The sequence below is a fragment of the Sarcophilus harrisii genome, chromosome 2, assembly GCF_902635505.1.
Source record: "Sarcophilus harrisii chromosome 2, mSarHar1.11, whole genome shotgun sequence".
Classification (NCBI taxonomy): domain Eukaryota; kingdom Metazoa; phylum Chordata; class Mammalia; order Dasyuromorphia; family Dasyuridae; genus Sarcophilus; species Sarcophilus harrisii.
This window is the reverse complement of record NC_045427.1, coordinates 367,316,650-367,334,969: the sequence shown is the minus strand read 5'-3', so window position 1 is coordinate 367,334,969 and position 18,320 is coordinate 367,316,650. Positions and strand designations below refer to the sequence as shown.

The following is an 18,320-nucleotide window of genomic DNA, read 5'->3' as shown; positions in this document are numbered from 1 at the left end:
TATGTTTTTAAATATACATCCAAAGACCAGTGGATACTTTGAAAAGGCCAGTTATTTTGGTTCATTCAAATATAAAATATAGGTAAATAGATACTAAGTATAAGAATTATTGTCAAAGTTGTATTTAGATATTAAAGTTCATTCTGAAAGGCAATTTAAATGAGGAGAGCTACTGGAGATGATACTGTACATTTTTTAGATAAAGAAAAAAGTTGAGATAAAGAAAAAAGATTTAGATAAGCTTTTATTAGTTGAGAACATTCATGCACTTTCTGAGCAAAACAGATGGAACATAGTGGAACATGGTCTTTCTACTATAAACTGAAACAAAGTCTCAAAGTACTCAAAAATAAGTTTCAAAACCTCAAGATACTGGATGTATCTTGGAAAGTGTTAATAACCTGATTTTTAATATTACTTATTATTTATTATAAATGTATTTTAATAATTGTTAATATAATCTCTGAAATTATATTAATAATGTGCTGGATTAATACCAAAAGTCATATAGTCAGTAGTGCTTTTATTTGTAGATATTGTTCTGATAGTTCTTGAAAGACTGCAACTTGAAAAAAAAGGGTGTGAGCTCTGTGAATCAAGGATTATCTTCACTGTGATAAGTTTTTGCATCATAGTATACTTTCCATTAAAACATATATATATCAAAGAAACCACTGTCAACCAACTCAATTCACTCAACTTAGTCCTAAGTTCTGTTTGATTGTTCACAAATAAATCCAATTCTGTTTACAATTAAACACTTTCAAAAGAATGTCCTATAAATTCTGAAGGCATTTCCAAAAGAGGTTCAAAAAATGCTTTGAGGTAAAGTATTGGTAAAGATGTATTATTTCCCAAGAATTTCTTTGAAGGGGCCACTACTTTTGGTGTCATACTTTAAGCTGGAAATTTGGAAGGGTAAAGAGAATTGCCAGTGGAACTGTGATATATTATATATGTGAAGTATGTACTAGAAAAACATACTAGTATGTTTTTACTACTATTATTACATACTAGAAAAAACATAGTAATGCAGATTATGACACTTTATTACTGAGGATTACAATTTAAAAAAAATCATTGTTTTTGTTTTTATTTTAGCTATTTTTTCCCCACACAGTTTAGATCCTGAGCAGTATCCTGGGAATCTGTTATCTGGGTAAAAATGACACAATGTAAAGGGAAGAAATTTGGCTTTTTAGAGTTTTTGGTTTAAGTGAAAGAAACACTATTCTATAACAATCTGAGAGAATTTCAAGGATAGTTGGCTAAAAATTTCTCAGGACCAAGGATTCATCTAGAGTATATTTTAGTTTTTAAAATATTTCTCAAACTTTTTTTTTATTATCTTTCCTTTTTTTCTTTCTTGTTAACAGTTGGTTCATTATTTTAAAACTTCAAATTGGGAGGAAATAGGATTTTTCTTATTTTGTCTTTGATCACTTGTTTTCTTATATTTTGTTATCAGGTAAATTAGAATTTTTATAATTCTAGTAAGAATCAGCTTCTCTTAATTTGATTTTGGATTACACAAAACATTCTCTAGTCATGCATGTTTGTTACAAAATAGTAGAAATTTTTTGCAGTAATTTTATCTAATTACATTTATTAGTCCAGTTACAACCCAGGGATCACAACAAACACAACCGCCACAGAAGCATTATGGCATTACCTCTCCCATCAGTTTAGCGGCCCCCAAAGAGACAGACTGCATACTCACACAGAAACTAATTGAAACCCTAAAGCCCTTTGGGGTTTTTGAAGAGGAAGAGGAACTGCAGCGCAGGTAAGTGAATTTACTTTTTATAAATATTGTTTACTAGAATAATTAATTCTTACACAGGGGAAATGTTTTTCTAAATTGTGTAACTTTCTTCCTTTTCTCCAAATCTAGGTCTCTTATTCATGTTAAAGTTGCAGTTTCATATCAGTCATGCTTTGTGTTCTTCCTTTTTCCACCTTCCCTGTCTCTTTTCATCGTCCTCCTCAAAAAACAAATTTGAGTTTTAGTAGGTTTTTTGGCTCTACTTCCTGTAAGGGAGCATGCATGGTGACGTTCTCTCCGAGTGCATTCTGAGAAACCAAAGAAAGAGGCGATTATTCCAATTTAGTTATTGGTTTTATTAAGATTGTTAATTGGGAGAGTTTACTTACACTCAACAGCGGCCATTCGCCCTGGGTGGCTGGTAGTCCAAAGCAATATCATAGATCTTCACACCAACCCAGGGGTAGGCCAGATATCATTTAGAAACAGAAAGAAAGCATTTAGTGCCCCCAGGCCACATGCAAGTTTTCCTATTGGATAGTTAGAAATTCTTTTGCTGATAACATTTATTCAAGGTAGTTTAAATTCTTCTTTGGAAAGTCATAAATTATATACCTACTCTGACTATTCTTGTAGACTCCCCCTTATGACCTGCTCATACAATTTTTCTGTTAATATCTTATACAAAGTTGCCTAAGCAGTAGTGGTTTTGTTAACATGGAAGAAGCTCAATAATCTCAATTTTCTTTTCTTTTTATCCCTAAGGGCATTAAAAAGAAGAAATAATACCATTTGGTGATTAGTGTGAAAACTAGATATCTAAATTTAACTTGTCTAATTTCCTTTTCTTAAAAAGTTTTCTTTTTAGTTGTTTTAGGAGGGTCAGATGCTATTGAGGATGAGCATGACTTTACTCCATTTGTAACAAAAAACCTGGGACTAAACGTATAGATGCACATATAGATAAATTTTGAGTTGTATACAGAAAACTGGATATTAAATTAGTAACCTGTGGTAAAACATGTTCAGCTATTACATATATTTAAATGAAATGGATATCATGCCAGTATTACTCTTCACTATGATGACTGCTGGTTTTGAAATTCTTGTCCTTAAAATAGGTTTCTGACCTGAAAATTAATAGATTGATATTTTTAACTAGTTATTTCCATAGCATTCAGAAAGATTGAAATATTTCAGGGACTTAAATCTTACACATGATTATGTAAGTATAAGTAGATTGATGAGAAATCCAAGTAACTAATTTATTTAAATGTTTGGAATAGGGGATGATTATCACATTGAGATTGAAAGCAATTAGATCTTATATAATCTGCATTGTGCTCTCTCTACCATTTTCTCTGATTATAGAAATTTGCTATAAAAGAAAAAAAAACAAAGCAGTATTATCTGGTCCTTCATGGCACAGAATAACTGTTGCAAAAAAACTCTGACCAAATAAAAGACAGAATTGACGGTAACAATTCCATCTTATAACCAGTCCTGTTTAAATGTAAATTACACTACTGGGAAACTGGACCTTTGGTATGCTAAGATCATCTTCTTTTTAGCCCAGATACAGATCTCTATCTGTAAAAGTTCAAAATTACATTCCCTCTAATTAGCTTATGGCATATCTTTCCAGTGGTGGATTACTGATTTGATTAGAGAACTATACCTTAATTCAAAACTAATTCATAACTGATAGGTTATAGTCCCAAGAGCTTTTACCTCAAGGCAACTTTAATTAATCATAGCTTAAGGACAGGTAAACAGTTATTTTTACTTTCATGGAATTAGAGTAAGCAGTAAAAGTTTGTCAGGATTTACTCAGAATCAATCAATCTCTCTCTCAAACAACACACACTTCACTTAACATCTTTAGCTTGTTTTTCTTTTCTTCTGTAGTTCAAACTCATTCTGTTGTAAAGACAATCATTAGAAATCACTTGGGTATTGTACACAACCTTGTAAATTATCAATAACCCAATTTCATTGTTTAGGAATTCCATAAGAAGGTCTTTTCACAGAGTTGATGGCCTTTCTCAAACAGATGATTTCAGTTTTTTGATAAAGGAAAATCTTTTCTTTCTTTGTATTTTTTCCTCACACAGTAATTACCAATTCCTCTTCCCTCCCATTTCCCCTTTAAAAAATTTTTTCCAGTTCTTCAGTATTCAGACCTAATTGGCAGGATTTTTTCTTGCACTATTATAACTCATCTGGTAGTTTTAGGAAGGCTTGGGCTTTCCCCTCCTTTTCTCCTAAATAGGTTTTTCTTTTCATGAACCAGGAAGGACTTAATAATATAGGCAGGCAATTTAGTGCCAGGCGTAAATTCCAAACCCATCTTACTATAATCAGTAAGGTAATCTTCTCTAGATGAAAACAATAAATCTGTCATTCTAGGATGCCGTCCTAATTTCCTTAAAACAAAATCTAAAAGAATATTAATCCAATTAATTGCTAGCATTTATTTTCAACTTTTGTAAAAATATTCAAACTACAATATAGGTGTAAAAATAAAAGGTCCCTCCCCCCCCTTTTTTTTTTTTTAAATCTGTCTTATATATTCTAGAACCTGAATATAGTTTGGGAATGTAAAAGTAGAGAAAAAAAAAATCAAGATTTCCAGAGGTTTCCATTAGTTAACAAGACAGAAGGATTTACCAGCAAAATTTTTCCCCATCATTAAATTATTCTCCTTGCTTGCCTTACGAGGTATTTCTAGAGATCATGCTATTTGTCACACATGTACAAATACTGCCTGAGAAATTAATAACTTTTCAAAACTTTGCAGATTATTCTAATCTGATAATTCCTTTATCAAGCATATTCCAGACAGTCTTTCCTTTACTGAGATTTTCCTCTGCTCCCTGTTCCTCTGAATGCAGTCAGAAAAGGAGGGAGGATGACTTCAGGGTGAGGGATATTTTTTTTTGTCTGATGATAGAGGGCAATTGCCATTTGTAGGTCTCTCTTTATCTTTGCCTAGGTTATAAATCTCTCCTAAGCAATATAAACAATCAGCATTTGAAATTACTCTGAAGGCCCAAGAAGGCACAAGTCAGTATGCATTTACCAAACATCCCTATACTGGTATGGTTAAGGCCACCCTAACTATATATATATATATATATGTAACCAAGCTGGGATTCCCCTCTTGCAAGTCTGCTAGAATGAGAATGGCCAGAATTCCTTCTGTGGAAGCCTTACTTTCCACGCCCAAGTTAGTATCCTGTCAACTGTACCAAATGTTAGGAGGTGAAATTTGTTTTGCTCTAATTAAGGCAATTGCAGTGACATACCCTCCAAGAGAATGAGATACCAAAGAAAGAGGCACTGATGACAACTTTATTATAAATAGCTTTCATTAAGGTTAATTAGTTTAAATGGGAGAATATTTATGAATAAAGAGGCCATTTGTTCTGGGTGACAGCAGGACAAAGTAATATTATGGATTTTCACATCAACCCTGGGCCAGTTCAGGTAACATAGAAACAGAAGAAAGAAGGTAGAGTGCCAAGGAATAATCCAGAGTCACATGCAACTTTCCCGATGAGATCTTTGGAACTTATTTGGTTGATTAAATTTAATCAAGATAGTTTATATTCTGTGGAAAGTCATAGGTCATGTTTCCACTCTGGCTACCTTTGTACCTTTGTACATTTACCATTTTTTCCTTTTTTTTTTCTTTCTTTTTTTTTTAAGTGGTTTGTGTATAGTTAAGAATTTATGAGGAGAAATGGGGAACTTTGTGTACAACTTTATGATGTAACAGTCACTTAGAATAGGGCTTCTTAAACTTTCCACTTGTACCACTTTTCACTCATTTTTACGTGACCCTTTGTATATAGATATGTAGAATAGACATAAATTGAACAGTTACTGAAAATAAATCTTAAATTTATTTTAAAACAATTCTTTGGTATACATATAATTTTACCATTTATAAAAGATGAAAGCAAATTTGCATACTAATGAGATTTATTTGTATCTTTTTAAAATTTTTGTTTAATTTTATTTGATACCTTTTACTGGTGGCAATTTTTTTTTGAGACCTCCACATTGTTACATGATCTCATATGGATTTGCAGCTCAGTTTTAAAAAGCTTTAATTTAGATTAATGTATAGCTAATTTTAAAAATATTTCCCCTACATGCAATACCTTTCACGATACAGCCTAGACATCAGAGAACACAAGTCCATAAACATTTGTTATTGAAATGATTTAGCTATGAAAAAGCTTTTTGGCATTTATTTATTTTATTATAGATAATATTGAATGATGAACATGTAAATGATAACAGAAAAATGTTAATGTTTTCTCAACAGGATTTTAATTTTGGGAAAATTAAATAACCTGGTAAAAGAATGGATACGGGAAATCAGTGAAAGCAAGGTATGGAAATTTTAAGACCTAGAGGTGGAATAATAGCAATAAGCTTTGTTCTATTATTCAGATTGAACAGACTTTTAAGACATACTTAACTAAATTGGAGATCAAAAATTCTATAATGGTTAGTACATTTTAGATTGTTGATATAAAAATTTATACCTAGGTTGTTACAAATATAAAATCTTAAACTTTTGATTAAGAAATTAGATATATGTTTAATGTATTTCAGAATTTAAATTCATTTCTTACACAAGATGTACCTTGCTTTGAACAATAGCTGTGTTGATGAAAAGTTATATAAAAATCATATGTAAGTAAATGTGGGGAATTGCTCTTCAAACCAAGCCTTCACTCCTCTTTTTATGAAGTAATTTCTAATGTGAATAATTCTTATTATATTTTATAGGTTTGTATTTCCATCTCTTTTAGTGAGATTGTCCTGCTTTTACATTGTGGGATTATTTAGCAATTGATTTTAGACAGTCTTTTGAGTTATAATTGCTTTAATCTAATTAGGAAATTATTTGTTGAGTAACCTCATTCCCTTTTTGAGGGTATGACGAGTATAACCAAAGCTGGGATAGTGTATGCATTCATCAATCTTAATTCTTTTCTCACTACAGGACATTTTATTCATACAATCAGGGATTAAAATGCTGGTTAATTTCTTGAGGTAGCTTACCTATTCTATAGCTTTATTACAAAAATGAAGACCTAGAATAGTATCTCAAAGGGCAGTAACAGATATGACTTCAGAAGGGCCAGGAAGTTTTTTAAGGTACATTATGAATAACTGAAATAAACATCTTATCTTTGTTTCTATTTTTGATAACTATATAATTGACTCAATTCCATAATCAGAACATGAGGTGGCAAGTGCATATGTTTAATGTTTATGTTGCCTTATTCTTATAGATGTTTTTAGATATTTCTAATGCCTTAAATTTAATTTTTTATTTTCATACTTTTGCAGTATGCTAAAAGACTAATGGGGGAGACAGCATACAAACAACTGTACATACAATCTCTAGTATAATTGGAGTTAATAAATAAGCAGTTGACAAAGATGACTTGCAGATGGAACTTGGAAGGAAGCTGGGAAAGTTAGGAAGCAAAGTGAAATTTTAAAATAATTGTTGGAAAGCAAAAGAGAATTGGTAGATCAGCCTTTGGTTTAAAAATAATTCCCTTTGGAAGAAGAAATGTCAGTGTACAGAAGAAACATTGTGTATATTAATGCAATGCACATATTCCCCTCCATATGGTAAAACACCTCCTTCCCCCCAGTTCCCAGTAAGTGGATCATTCCACTATTCCCTGCATAAAGTAGTTTGGGAGAAAGAAAGGGAGGAAATGAGACTAGCCTGTGGAGTAAGGAGGCTGGCACATAGTTCAAAAGGGTTCCAAGGATAGAGAATTGAGAGCAGGAGAAAGAAAACATAGAGGCCAAGGGACAAAAATGGTGATATCCAAGCTCAGACAGATCTGTGGGAGCCTGACATTTGGATGGATGGGGCAAAGGATTCTCAGTTCTGGGAATCTCAAGTCATGGGCAGCCATTGGTAACAGTAGTCCATACTTAGTTCTTCTGCTTTGTCTTAGGAGGCTTTTTTGTTTTGTTTGCATTTTTGGATGAGAATGGGAGGTGATAGTGTTGAGCCAAGGAGGAGAAAGGGGGAGAGACCATGGGTGAAGAGCACACAGAATTAATAAATAGTTAATATAGTTTTTTGGGGGGAATTTGTTTATCTTTCAGAATTCTTTTGGTAAAGTTGTATTTGCTTAATGTTGATTTACATAAAGCAAGAGCTTTATGTCTGTGTTCACATATACATACACATGTGTGTATATAGAAAAGCAAAGTAGAGAGAGGGGGGAAAGGAAAGGGGAGAAGGAAATTATAGAGCACATTCATTTTATAGGCTGTGCATAAAAGAATTTAAAAGACGTACCTTGATGCATTTATTTTCTTACTTTTTAGTCATTTGAGAATGTAATTTCAGTTATTACATTGTTCTTATAGAAGGAGCTCTAGTCTGTGTTATAGTTTTCTTTATGACATAGTTTCTAGGAATGCTTGTGGTAAAAGTTGGAGAATGCTAACATTTTAAAAATGAATATTGCAGTCATTAAGGAGGGTGTATGTATGTGTGTTTGTATGAATTTGTGTGTGTAGATGTGTGTGTTGTGGCATGGGCCTTCATTCATAGACTAATACATTAGAGGATGTATCTTGAAAAATGAGATTTATGAAAGTTAGCTTGTGAAGGATACATCCATTTATAGAGATTATACACTTTGTAGGCGCCCTGAAGACCTTTCAGATCCAAATTTTTTTGGTATTTCTTTGGAAAGTAAAAATCAAAAATAATTTTCAGTCTTCTACATTTGAAAGATAAACTTGTGTCTTTTGTTTTAATAGAATCTTCCACAGTCTGTTATTGAAAATGTTGGAGGAAAAATTTTTACATTTGGATCCTACAGATTAGGAGTTCATACAAAAGGTAAAGTTTATTTTGTTTGTTTTGTTTACTTGGAGACAGTTTTTATTATATTTTGTATTAGGGATTGTTTTTGTTGGTTTGGGGGGAGGAGGAGGAGAGTGTCACTTTTTCTCCCTGCATGTCATAGTAGGGATTTGAGTGAGACTAAGGGAAAAATTTATAATTGGTAGTTTCTAAATTGGTAAAGGTGAGTGTTTTTTAGGATAACCCTAACCCTTACCCTAACCCTTTTATACTTTGTGGTCCACCAACAATATTCCCTTTGCTCAATTTGGAAGGGATAAGGGAAAAGGACATAGTGATTGATATTTTATGATTGACATTAGCCATTCATCTGTATTGATTGGATACCTGCTATGTCCGTAATACATAGTGTGTTATAGTTTCTTAAGAATCACAAGATTATTTTATAATAATCTGACACCCTGGAAGGCTGAGACAGAGTTGAGAGGAAGAGTTATTGAGCAACTAGAAATAGAGAAGGAGGAGGAGTCCTTTGTAGGCTTTATTTCTGGGGAAAAATTTTTTGGAAAAGGCATTTTATTCTGATCCAGAAATATTGAAAGCATGTGAGGATTTAAATATCAGTATTGGTGGATAAGTAAACAGTTTAGAAAGTAGATAGTATATCTGGCTCTGGAGCTGGGAAACTAAAGTCCATTGTGGTTAAGTGACTTGCCTGCAGTTACCTTGGCTTAGTAAGAATTATATCTAGTTTTAGGGCTGGTTCTCCTGTGCTAAGAAGGTGATTTGACTTGAAAAAAGAGTTGGGATTGAGAGTAGTAAAAAGTACCAAACAATTTCTTAGCTTGTTTTTTGGTTTTTGATGATGATCCTCTAAAACACAGTTTTTCCCCCAGTGGCATCATTAATCAGTCATTCCTCACTTCTGTAAGAGGCAACCTGTGTCTTCTTTTAAGAAGAGACAATAATTGAAAAGCTGGTGATCATTTATATTATGAAGTGGCTTTTTTTTTTTTAAAATGTGATGTAGATAAAAGTCTTAGGTTCATGTCCTTCTGTCTCAGAATGGATTTGTTACCCTGGCAGATTGTTTAATCTTCCAATGTCTCAAGTATCTCTCTTAAGGATTTTAAAGTATAGAATATTATGTATTTTACATCGAGGGAAATGTCTCCCTTCAGTGAAATCATATATTGTATCAATGTCATATTAGCCCCTACTCTTGAGCAATGTTTATGGGGGGAGAGGCAGAGAATGAATTTTAATGATTAGACTCATCATCACAATGATGTTGTAATGAAGCAGTGCATAATCCTGAAAATCCTAATTATTCAAAAGTGTCTTAAGTTTTCTATAGTCTTAGTGTTAAAATTTTGTATTTCTTTGAAAAATGCTTACCCATGTCAGATGGAATGCAATTAACTATATTAGGGAAAAATTTTTTTTGTCATGAACTCCTTTGGCTGTCTTGTGAAATCTACAGATGTCAGAGTAATGTTTTTAAATATAGAAAATACATAGCATTGCCTAGGAAGTCAATTATGTTGAAATGTCATCAAGACATTAAGAAAAATAAGGTAACAAATTGCAGATTGAGAATCCTTAATTTAGAAAGTTCCATTCCCTTGAGTGCTGTCTGCAATTTGATGGATTTATTTCTTTCAGGTGCTGATATAGATGCATTGTGTGTTGCACCAAGACATGTTGACCGAAGTGACTTTTTCACCTCATTCTATGAAAAATTGAAGCTACAGGAAGAAGTAAAAGATTTAAGGGTAAAGTTTAGTGTTTAAAAGTTTATTTGGTGAATTTTATCATATTTTGAGAAGGGATAGAAGATTTCAGTCATAGATTAATAATGTACGAGATTTTTTGAGTAATTTATGTTTAAATGCTTTAAGCTATGTGACCTAATAGTTAAAATATAAAGCAGTGTCATAGTTCTATCCTTCCCTAGTATTGTTTCTCTTTCCCCTCTCCCCAAAGAATTATTTTACTTAAAATGAACATATTGCTGAAATTTAATTACCATGGTAATATGAATGTAGTTTTCCAGATACTGAAATTTTTCAATTTGGTTTCAGGCTGTTGAAGAGGCGTTTGTACCAGTTATCAAGCTATGTTTTGATGGTATAGAGGTAAAGTAAAATTTTATTTTCATTTTGTCTCTTTGTAACATAACTAATAATTGACTGTGGAAGTTTAAGGATATAGGATAAATGAACTGGGTGGTGATGGGCAATAACTCAGCATTCAAACTGCCAGGTATTTGTAGGAGTTATTTTGAGATGGTAGGTAGCAGTGGTGGTCTTATACCATATTTTTTTTTTCCCCTGAGGCAATTGCCTCAGCAAAACAAAAAACAACAACAACAAAACATCACTTGACTTGGCCAGGGTCACAGAGCTAGAAAGTGTTAAGTGTCTGAGATCAGATTTGAACTTGGGTCCTCTTTACTTCAGGACTGGTGCTCTATCTTCTGTGCCACCTAGCTGCCTCTGTCTTATGCTATTCTTATATTTTTATTATCCAGTACATTGATGATCTCATCTTGAGAGGTACTCCTTTCAGTAGTACAAATTACAACTTATCTGCTCCATTTTACAGTTTACAGAGTAAATTGAGGCTTGAGGCCAAATTTGATTTTAAGTTTTGCTGACTCTAGACCCAACTGCCCTTTTGCATCAAAGATACTCTTTTTATATATGTAATAGACTCAATCTTTTTCCCCCCAGACATTTCTTTGACTTTCTGCACTTGATTATACCATATTTTTTTTTGTTCATACCATTACATACTTTTCCCATTGCCCATTGTGTGGTGCACATGAGCTTTGCTATATTATGTTTCAGATAATAGCAATATAGAGACAACAGTAATGTACTCTTTCCCTTCAGAGAGCTTGTATTCTATTGATATCTCTTATGACTTTTCAGAGACTATAATCTATGGAAGGAGAGAAAAGTCAAGAGCAAAAGGGAAAAGTAGTGGGAGAAGTGAACATAGCACGTGTTGATTTATATTCAGTGTCCTTAGAACTTTTTCTGGATGCAGATGGCATTTTCTGTCCACAAAGTGTATTGGGAGTGCTTTGGATCATTGAACTGCTTAGAAAGAACTTAAGCCTTTTATAGAAAGAACTGAACCTTTAATAGTTGATCATTACATATTCAGACTGCTGTTGGGTGTACAGTGTATTCCTGCTTCTGCTTGTTTCCCTTAGCATCCAAGCCTTTTTATAATTGACTTGTTCATCATTTTTTATAAAACCAAATCTGGGATTGTAGATCCCACTACTTTTTATAACTGGGGCTGGGGGAAAGGGAAGTATACTTTAAACTAGTCTGTTTATTTTTAAGGGGGTGGGCCATATTCTCAGTAAAAGGTTTTTGTTTCCCCCTCTCAGTCAAGCCACTTTTCCCAACTCCATTAACATTGATCCATTTACCTTCATGTACCACAGCTTGTTCAGCCATTCTTCTTCTGATGGGCATCTACTCATTTTCCAATTATTTGCTACCACAAAAAGAACTGCTGCAAACATTTTTGCACATGTGGGTCCTTTTGTCTCCTTTATGATTTCCTTAGGATTACAGAGTCAGTACTGGGTCAAAGGATATATGCAGAGTTAAAACAGGTTTGTTAAAACTGGCAATTACTCTTACAGAGATGTTTTTTTATTTTTCTTTTTTTATTCTCTATAGTAGATTTTTTTTTATTATAATAACTTTTTATTGACAGAATCCATGCCAGAGTAATTTTTTTTCAACATTATCCCTTGCACTCACTTCTGTTCCGATTTTTCCCTCCCTCCCTCTCCCCCCTCCCCTAGATGGCAAGCAGTCCTATATATGTTGAATATGTCCTAGTATATACTAGATACAATGTATGTGTGTAGATCCAAACAGTTTTCTTGTTGCATAGGGAGAATTGGATTCAGAAGGTAAAAATAACCTGGGAAAAAAACAAAAATGCAAACAGTTTACATTCATTTCCCAGTGTTCTTTCTTTGGGTGTAGCTGCTTCTGTCCATCATTGATCAATTGAAACTGAATTAGGCAGAGATGTTTTTTAATAATAAAGTATGGCCAGAAATCATAATAGAAAAGTTGAGTTTGGTTGCTTTGTTTCTAAATGGAATTTTTTTTTTCTTATGTAGGTAAACATAAGAAACCCTTCTATATCCTTCTCCTATCCCAGTGATTGCTAATTCTTTAGCTTCATAAGATTAAACCATGTTACTTCCTCATTCCTTATTCCCATTCACCTCATTTCTAGACCTTCCAGTATGCCAATCCAGCTCTACTCCAACTCTTTTAAAAGTTGCTTTTTAGAACATTTTAGAATTCAACAGATATACTATATACACTTTGCAATTCTTCCTCTAGAGTTCATTTCTGCCTTCTAACATTTATTTCCTTACACCTGGTTTGCTTGGAATAATATTGCATCCCTGTTTTTCCTTTTCAGTTATATGTTCTCATGCTCTAGAAAACACAGATTTCTAGATTGATATTTGGAATATTCTTTGCTCCCACCCCTATTTACTGTTCTACTGTTAACTCTAACTGTTAACTCAAGTTCATACTATCCAAATTTATCACCCAATCTAGATCCTTGTGTCTATTGGTTCTACCCAGTTATCCTTTCTTTCTCAGTGACTTCAGCTCCTTGATTACAGTCTTTTTTGCCATCCCGAATCCCACTTACAATATAGGATATCAATTTAAATGTTGCTGTTCCCTCACATCCTCTAATTTCCCAGTTCACCAAGTCTATTCAACTCATAATTTGTATGCTTTATTGCCTCCAGTTACAGAATTGGTCTCACCTATGATCTTGCTATCACCTGTAGTTCCATTTCTGTCGCCAAGAACTTGTATTGAACCATAATCTCCTGCCATGCCAACTCAATCCAATGCCTTATTCTTGCCTAAATCTATTGTCTTTACTGTGACCTTCAGTTCTGTCATCCTTCATTACTTGCCCAGGCCATCCCTTTTGTTCTGGGTACATTCTCTTCCCATTGTCAATTCTGCAGTATTTTTTATATGCTTGGTTCCCTTTCTGTCATACAGACTTTGCAACTCATACCTTGTTATGTCCAATTATGGATTACTCTTATCCTCCATTCCTACCTATCTGTGTAACTAGACTAAAAGTCATGCAACCTTGCTAAGTTAAAAATTCTTAAAAAAAAATAAAAAAAAAACTTTTCTAAAGAATGGAAAGAATGTCATATATGAAACTGAACTTCTTCCATCCAGAATTTTTATATATTAAATTTAATAGGACTGGCCTGCCTTCTCTTTTTGCATTAAAAAAAAAACCCTCAAAATATCCTACAATATAGCTCATGATTTTTTTCTCTTTATACCCATCCTAGTTCTAGTGTTTGTGTCATGAGCAACACTATCATCCCACTTGCCTCAGTTTTATAACTTCAATGTCTTCTTTGATTCCTCAGTCAGCAAAACATTAGAAACATGGTTAAAACATGATTTTACACTCTTCCTCTCTTCTCTCCCCCCTCCCTCCTTATTTAATAAGCTCTTGTTATATCCTTTTGCTTCTAGGATCAGATGTTTAGCATTGAAAATTTTTTACAATACTGGCTTTTAAAATACTACTTTTCAAGGTCCCTTTCACCATTATACTGTAGTCTAGGCAACTAGTTTTCTAACTCTTCTGTGTGTCAAACCAAGAAGAGCAGGTTACAAAGTGTACTTTGGAGTTCACAGGAAAGAATTTCATAACTTAACTAGTTTGCTACTAAAGAACCATTGAAAATCACTAGTCTAGGGAAATCAAGAAAGGATTCATTTATAAGGTGGCACTTCAGAGCTCGGAAGGAAGATTTTCAGAGCTGGCAGTGAGAAGGGAGTAAATTCTGTGATCCTAACCACAAATGACTTACCCTCTTGGTTCCTTAGTCAGTTGTTTAAGACAATTATATGGAGTATACTAAGCTGCATTGGTAGAGAAAATTTATTTTACCCTACTTCTCCCACTTCTTAAACAAAAGAATCAAATGCTATAGTTATTCAGTATTTTACTGTAGGGCTATTTCTATTTAAGTTTTCCCATCTAAATTTATAAATATTTGAAGTAAATGCTCTTATATGGAAAAGATGTGTAAATTCTTAATTATACTTCCTAAATATTGGTCTTGGTTTGGAAATTTCTGTATTGGACAGGATTTTAGAGATGGAAAATCATTAGGAATACTCAATAATTTTATTCTTTAAATGAGACTTTTTAACTATTATTCACTTTATACGAAAATTAGATGTGTTGGGAAGAATTTAATAGTGGCAATACACATGAGATAATGTATTTCTCAGTTCCCCAATACATATTAGAGTGCCATATCAGAGGCCTTCTATGATAGTAGTTTTTCTGCGATAACCTATGATTTTCATTAAATTCGCGCACTCTTTGCTGCTGCGTATCAACCATTTTGGTTCAAAGGATTTCTTGAGCAAAGAGGAACTAAAACGTGCTCATGGCGATATAAGTAGTATGTTTCAGGGGTTGAACGTGACTGACTTTCATACTGATCTTCTAGCTATTAGTGTATGTGTATACTATTTTATTTATATTTTAGATTGCTATTCTTTGTATTATGTTATCCTGCGTCTAAAATTCTATGCTATTCTCTTGTACCTTGAAACTTTATAATTGAGTTTGTTTATGACTAATTTTGAAAGTGCATCTAAATTCCTTTGATTGGAATTGAGGGGTTTTAGAATGGAAGAAGTAGTACAATCAATCTTCCTAGTCTAAAATACTTATTATTTCACAGTGTTAGATGTATATTGGTATCCCATAGTATAGAAATTATGTGGCTACAGAGGAACGAAAATGGTTTATATTTAGATTCAGATTTGTTTAGATTTGGGAACAGTATTTCTTTTCTAAAATATATTTGTCAATTTCACTTTTGCATTATCCCTCCCTTTTCTGATATGTATTCTTTAAAGTAACTTCTATTAGCTTCTGTTGGTAAGAAGCCCTTAGTGTAAATTTGTAGATTAAACTTATCATTATCAATAATTTGCTATATTTCAGTGTGTAGTTCTAATCTTTATCATCTGGAAATGGCTCTAGTTCCCTTTTACCATTTGAAACATCTATTTAAAAGTGTCTGATTCTCCAACTACTTGGATGTCATATAATTTATATAATTCATAGTAATTGGAGTAATGTGCTAAAATGAAATGTAGAAATGTTTTAAATTTTAAATTTCTTGCCATCCTGAAAATTCTTAATTCTCCCCAACTATAAAATATTTGGCTATTTTTAATAAATCAATAAGATATTCATCATTGAAATTAAACTAGTGTAAATAATTAATTGTATACACATAGATTCCTAAGTGAATTGACTAAATATGGTCAAAATTAGAAATATTATAGCTATGATTTGAACCACCCATTATTGTGTTTTAACACATCTGTATAGAAAGTATCTATAGTGAATAATTAAGCTTTCTTCATGGAAATAATAGGGGATTATCCATTATCCAGGGGATATGTCAGTAGTAACAGACATTTAATAGAAGAATAATTTTTTATGTATTTTGAAAATTTTTTGGAAAATTCAGTAGTTTGGTAGTTGTGAGTGATTACTTTTTGTTTTGATTTAGATCGATATTTTATTTGCAAGATTAGCACTGCAGACTATTCCTGAAGATTTGGACCTCCGTGATGACAGTCTACTAAAAAATTTAGATATTAGATGCATAAGAAGTCTTAATGGTATGTAAATATATATAATATCAGTTTTTTCTTATCAAATAAGAAATAAAATTCTTGGAGATTTCTAGTGCATTCATAGTTGAATTTTATTTTGAATTATTTCATCTTTGAGACTGGATTAAGTGTCCAGTATGGTGCTTTTAAAAAAAATCAATAGCCCATCGTTTGATCTAAAGGATTTAATGTCATTATCCCTTTAATTTGGATGATGAATTAAAGGATTCAAGCAGTAATTGTGAACAACTTATTCTTAATAACTTATAAATATGTTGATCTATATTTGATGTATTCCTTATAGTTAATATTCCATAATGTGAATAACTGTTATGAGCTGAAACATGAAGCTAAGTAGTTGTCTCCCTTTTCCCCATTTTATTGATAGTATCCTATATGTTAGACTTGTATTTTACTGTACTTGTGTTTTACTTTACAATATATAAAATAATCTTTTTTTTTCTTAATTATTGATCTAGGAAAGTTTCAATAAATTGATAGGAGATTTTAAAATGAATTTTCGATAATCTGAAATGTTTTTTCCTTCCCTTTTGTTCATTAGGTTGCAGGGTAACCGATGAAATTTTACATCTAGTACCAAACATTGACAACTTCAGGTTAACTCTGAGAGCTATCAAACTTTGGGCCAAACGTGAGTTCAGAATTTGCTAGGTAGCTAATTAAAAAGATATGGATTTTGTTCCCCAATAACTTTTTTTTTTTTTTTTTTTTCCCTTATCAACAGGCCACAACATCTATTCCAATATATTAGGTTTCCTCGGTGGTGTTTCCTGGGCTATGCTAGTAGCAAGAACTTGCCAGCTTTATCCAAATGCAATAGCATCAACTCTTGTACATAAATTTTTCTTGGTATTTTCTAAATGGTATGTGTTTAGATTATATTAAAATAAAATTGATTGTAGACACTGAAGTTTAGTCTTATTTCTATAACACTTCTGCAGCTTGTTCCAGATTTTGAAATTGTACATAATTAACAGTTTAGTTTAATGGGGACCTAGAATTTGTTATTGTTTTAGAGAGCAAAAAAACTTAAATCTCATTTCATTTCCCATTGCTAATTCCAGCCACCCCAAAAAGAATGAGACAGGCTAGCAATATAGTATTATTTCACACTAAGAAATCTTCACATAATCTCACTTTAATTTAAACCTGAATGTCACGTATAATCAAATAAAAATGGTAACTTGGGATAATCCTTTCCTTACTTGGGATCTTTTTAAAAATTTTACTTAAAATTAAGTTGTATATTTTGGGGAGCACTCAGTTAATCAGTTATTGCCAATAACATATTAATGGTATAACATGCACATGAAACGTATAAGAAGATTACATTCACAAATATATGCAAAAAGAAATATTTTTGACATTTGAAAAGTTATTTACTCTAAATTTGCTTTTCTCAGATAGTTAATAAAATTTCTACTTTTTAAAATCTGTAAATATTGTAAACATCTTTTTTTTTTTTAAAGAAATCTTGAGTAGTTTCTTTAGTTAGTTTGTCTTTATGAAATGATTTAGTGACTTTAATTTTTTACTTTTTGAAGTGTTTTAAGGCATAAGAAAAATAGTTATTCCACTGTCATTTTATGGAATTCAGTTGCATTTTTTTAATAAACTGATGATTTAAGTCTAAAGTATTGTTCTAGGTTAAGGGATTTATCCTCTTGAATTTGTGTGTAGTTACCTATTTGCAGATCTTTTTGATTCATTATTTTAAAATGAACATTACACATTTTAAGTCAAATACTTTTAATTTTCTCTAATTACATTTACATTTGCTCTAATTACATTACACATTTTAAGTCAAATACTTTTAATTTGCTCTAACAATGCTGATAAGTTGTAGACATGTCCTCTGTCTAGCTTTAAATGGGCTTATATTTGTAGCTAATTTTAAAGTATCTGACTTTAA

General features: G+C 32.2%; 1 protein-coding gene across 7 annotated transcripts in view; it reads left to right on the top strand.

Moving 5' to 3' along the window:
* PAPOLA (poly(A) polymerase alpha) overlaps positions 1-18,320 on the top strand; it is a 65,728-nt gene that overhangs the window by 10,929 nt on the left and 36,479 nt on the right. For all 7 annotated transcript variants that reach the window (XM_012550500.3, XM_023504499.2, XM_023504512.2 and 4 more), the window contains exons 2-9: positions 1,613-1,786; positions 6,102-6,168; positions 8,588-8,669; positions 10,299-10,408; positions 10,718-10,771; positions 16,282-16,393; positions 16,950-17,039; positions 17,133-17,271. In XM_012550500.3, coding sequence (XP_012405954.2) covers positions 1,613-1,786; positions 6,102-6,168; positions 8,588-8,669; positions 10,299-10,408; positions 10,718-10,771; positions 16,282-16,393; positions 16,950-17,039; positions 17,133-17,271 — 828 coding nt within the window. The remainder of the gene's footprint in view (positions 1-1,612; positions 1,787-6,101; positions 6,169-8,587; positions 8,670-10,298; positions 10,409-10,717; positions 10,772-16,281; positions 16,394-16,949; positions 17,040-17,132; positions 17,272-18,320) is intronic.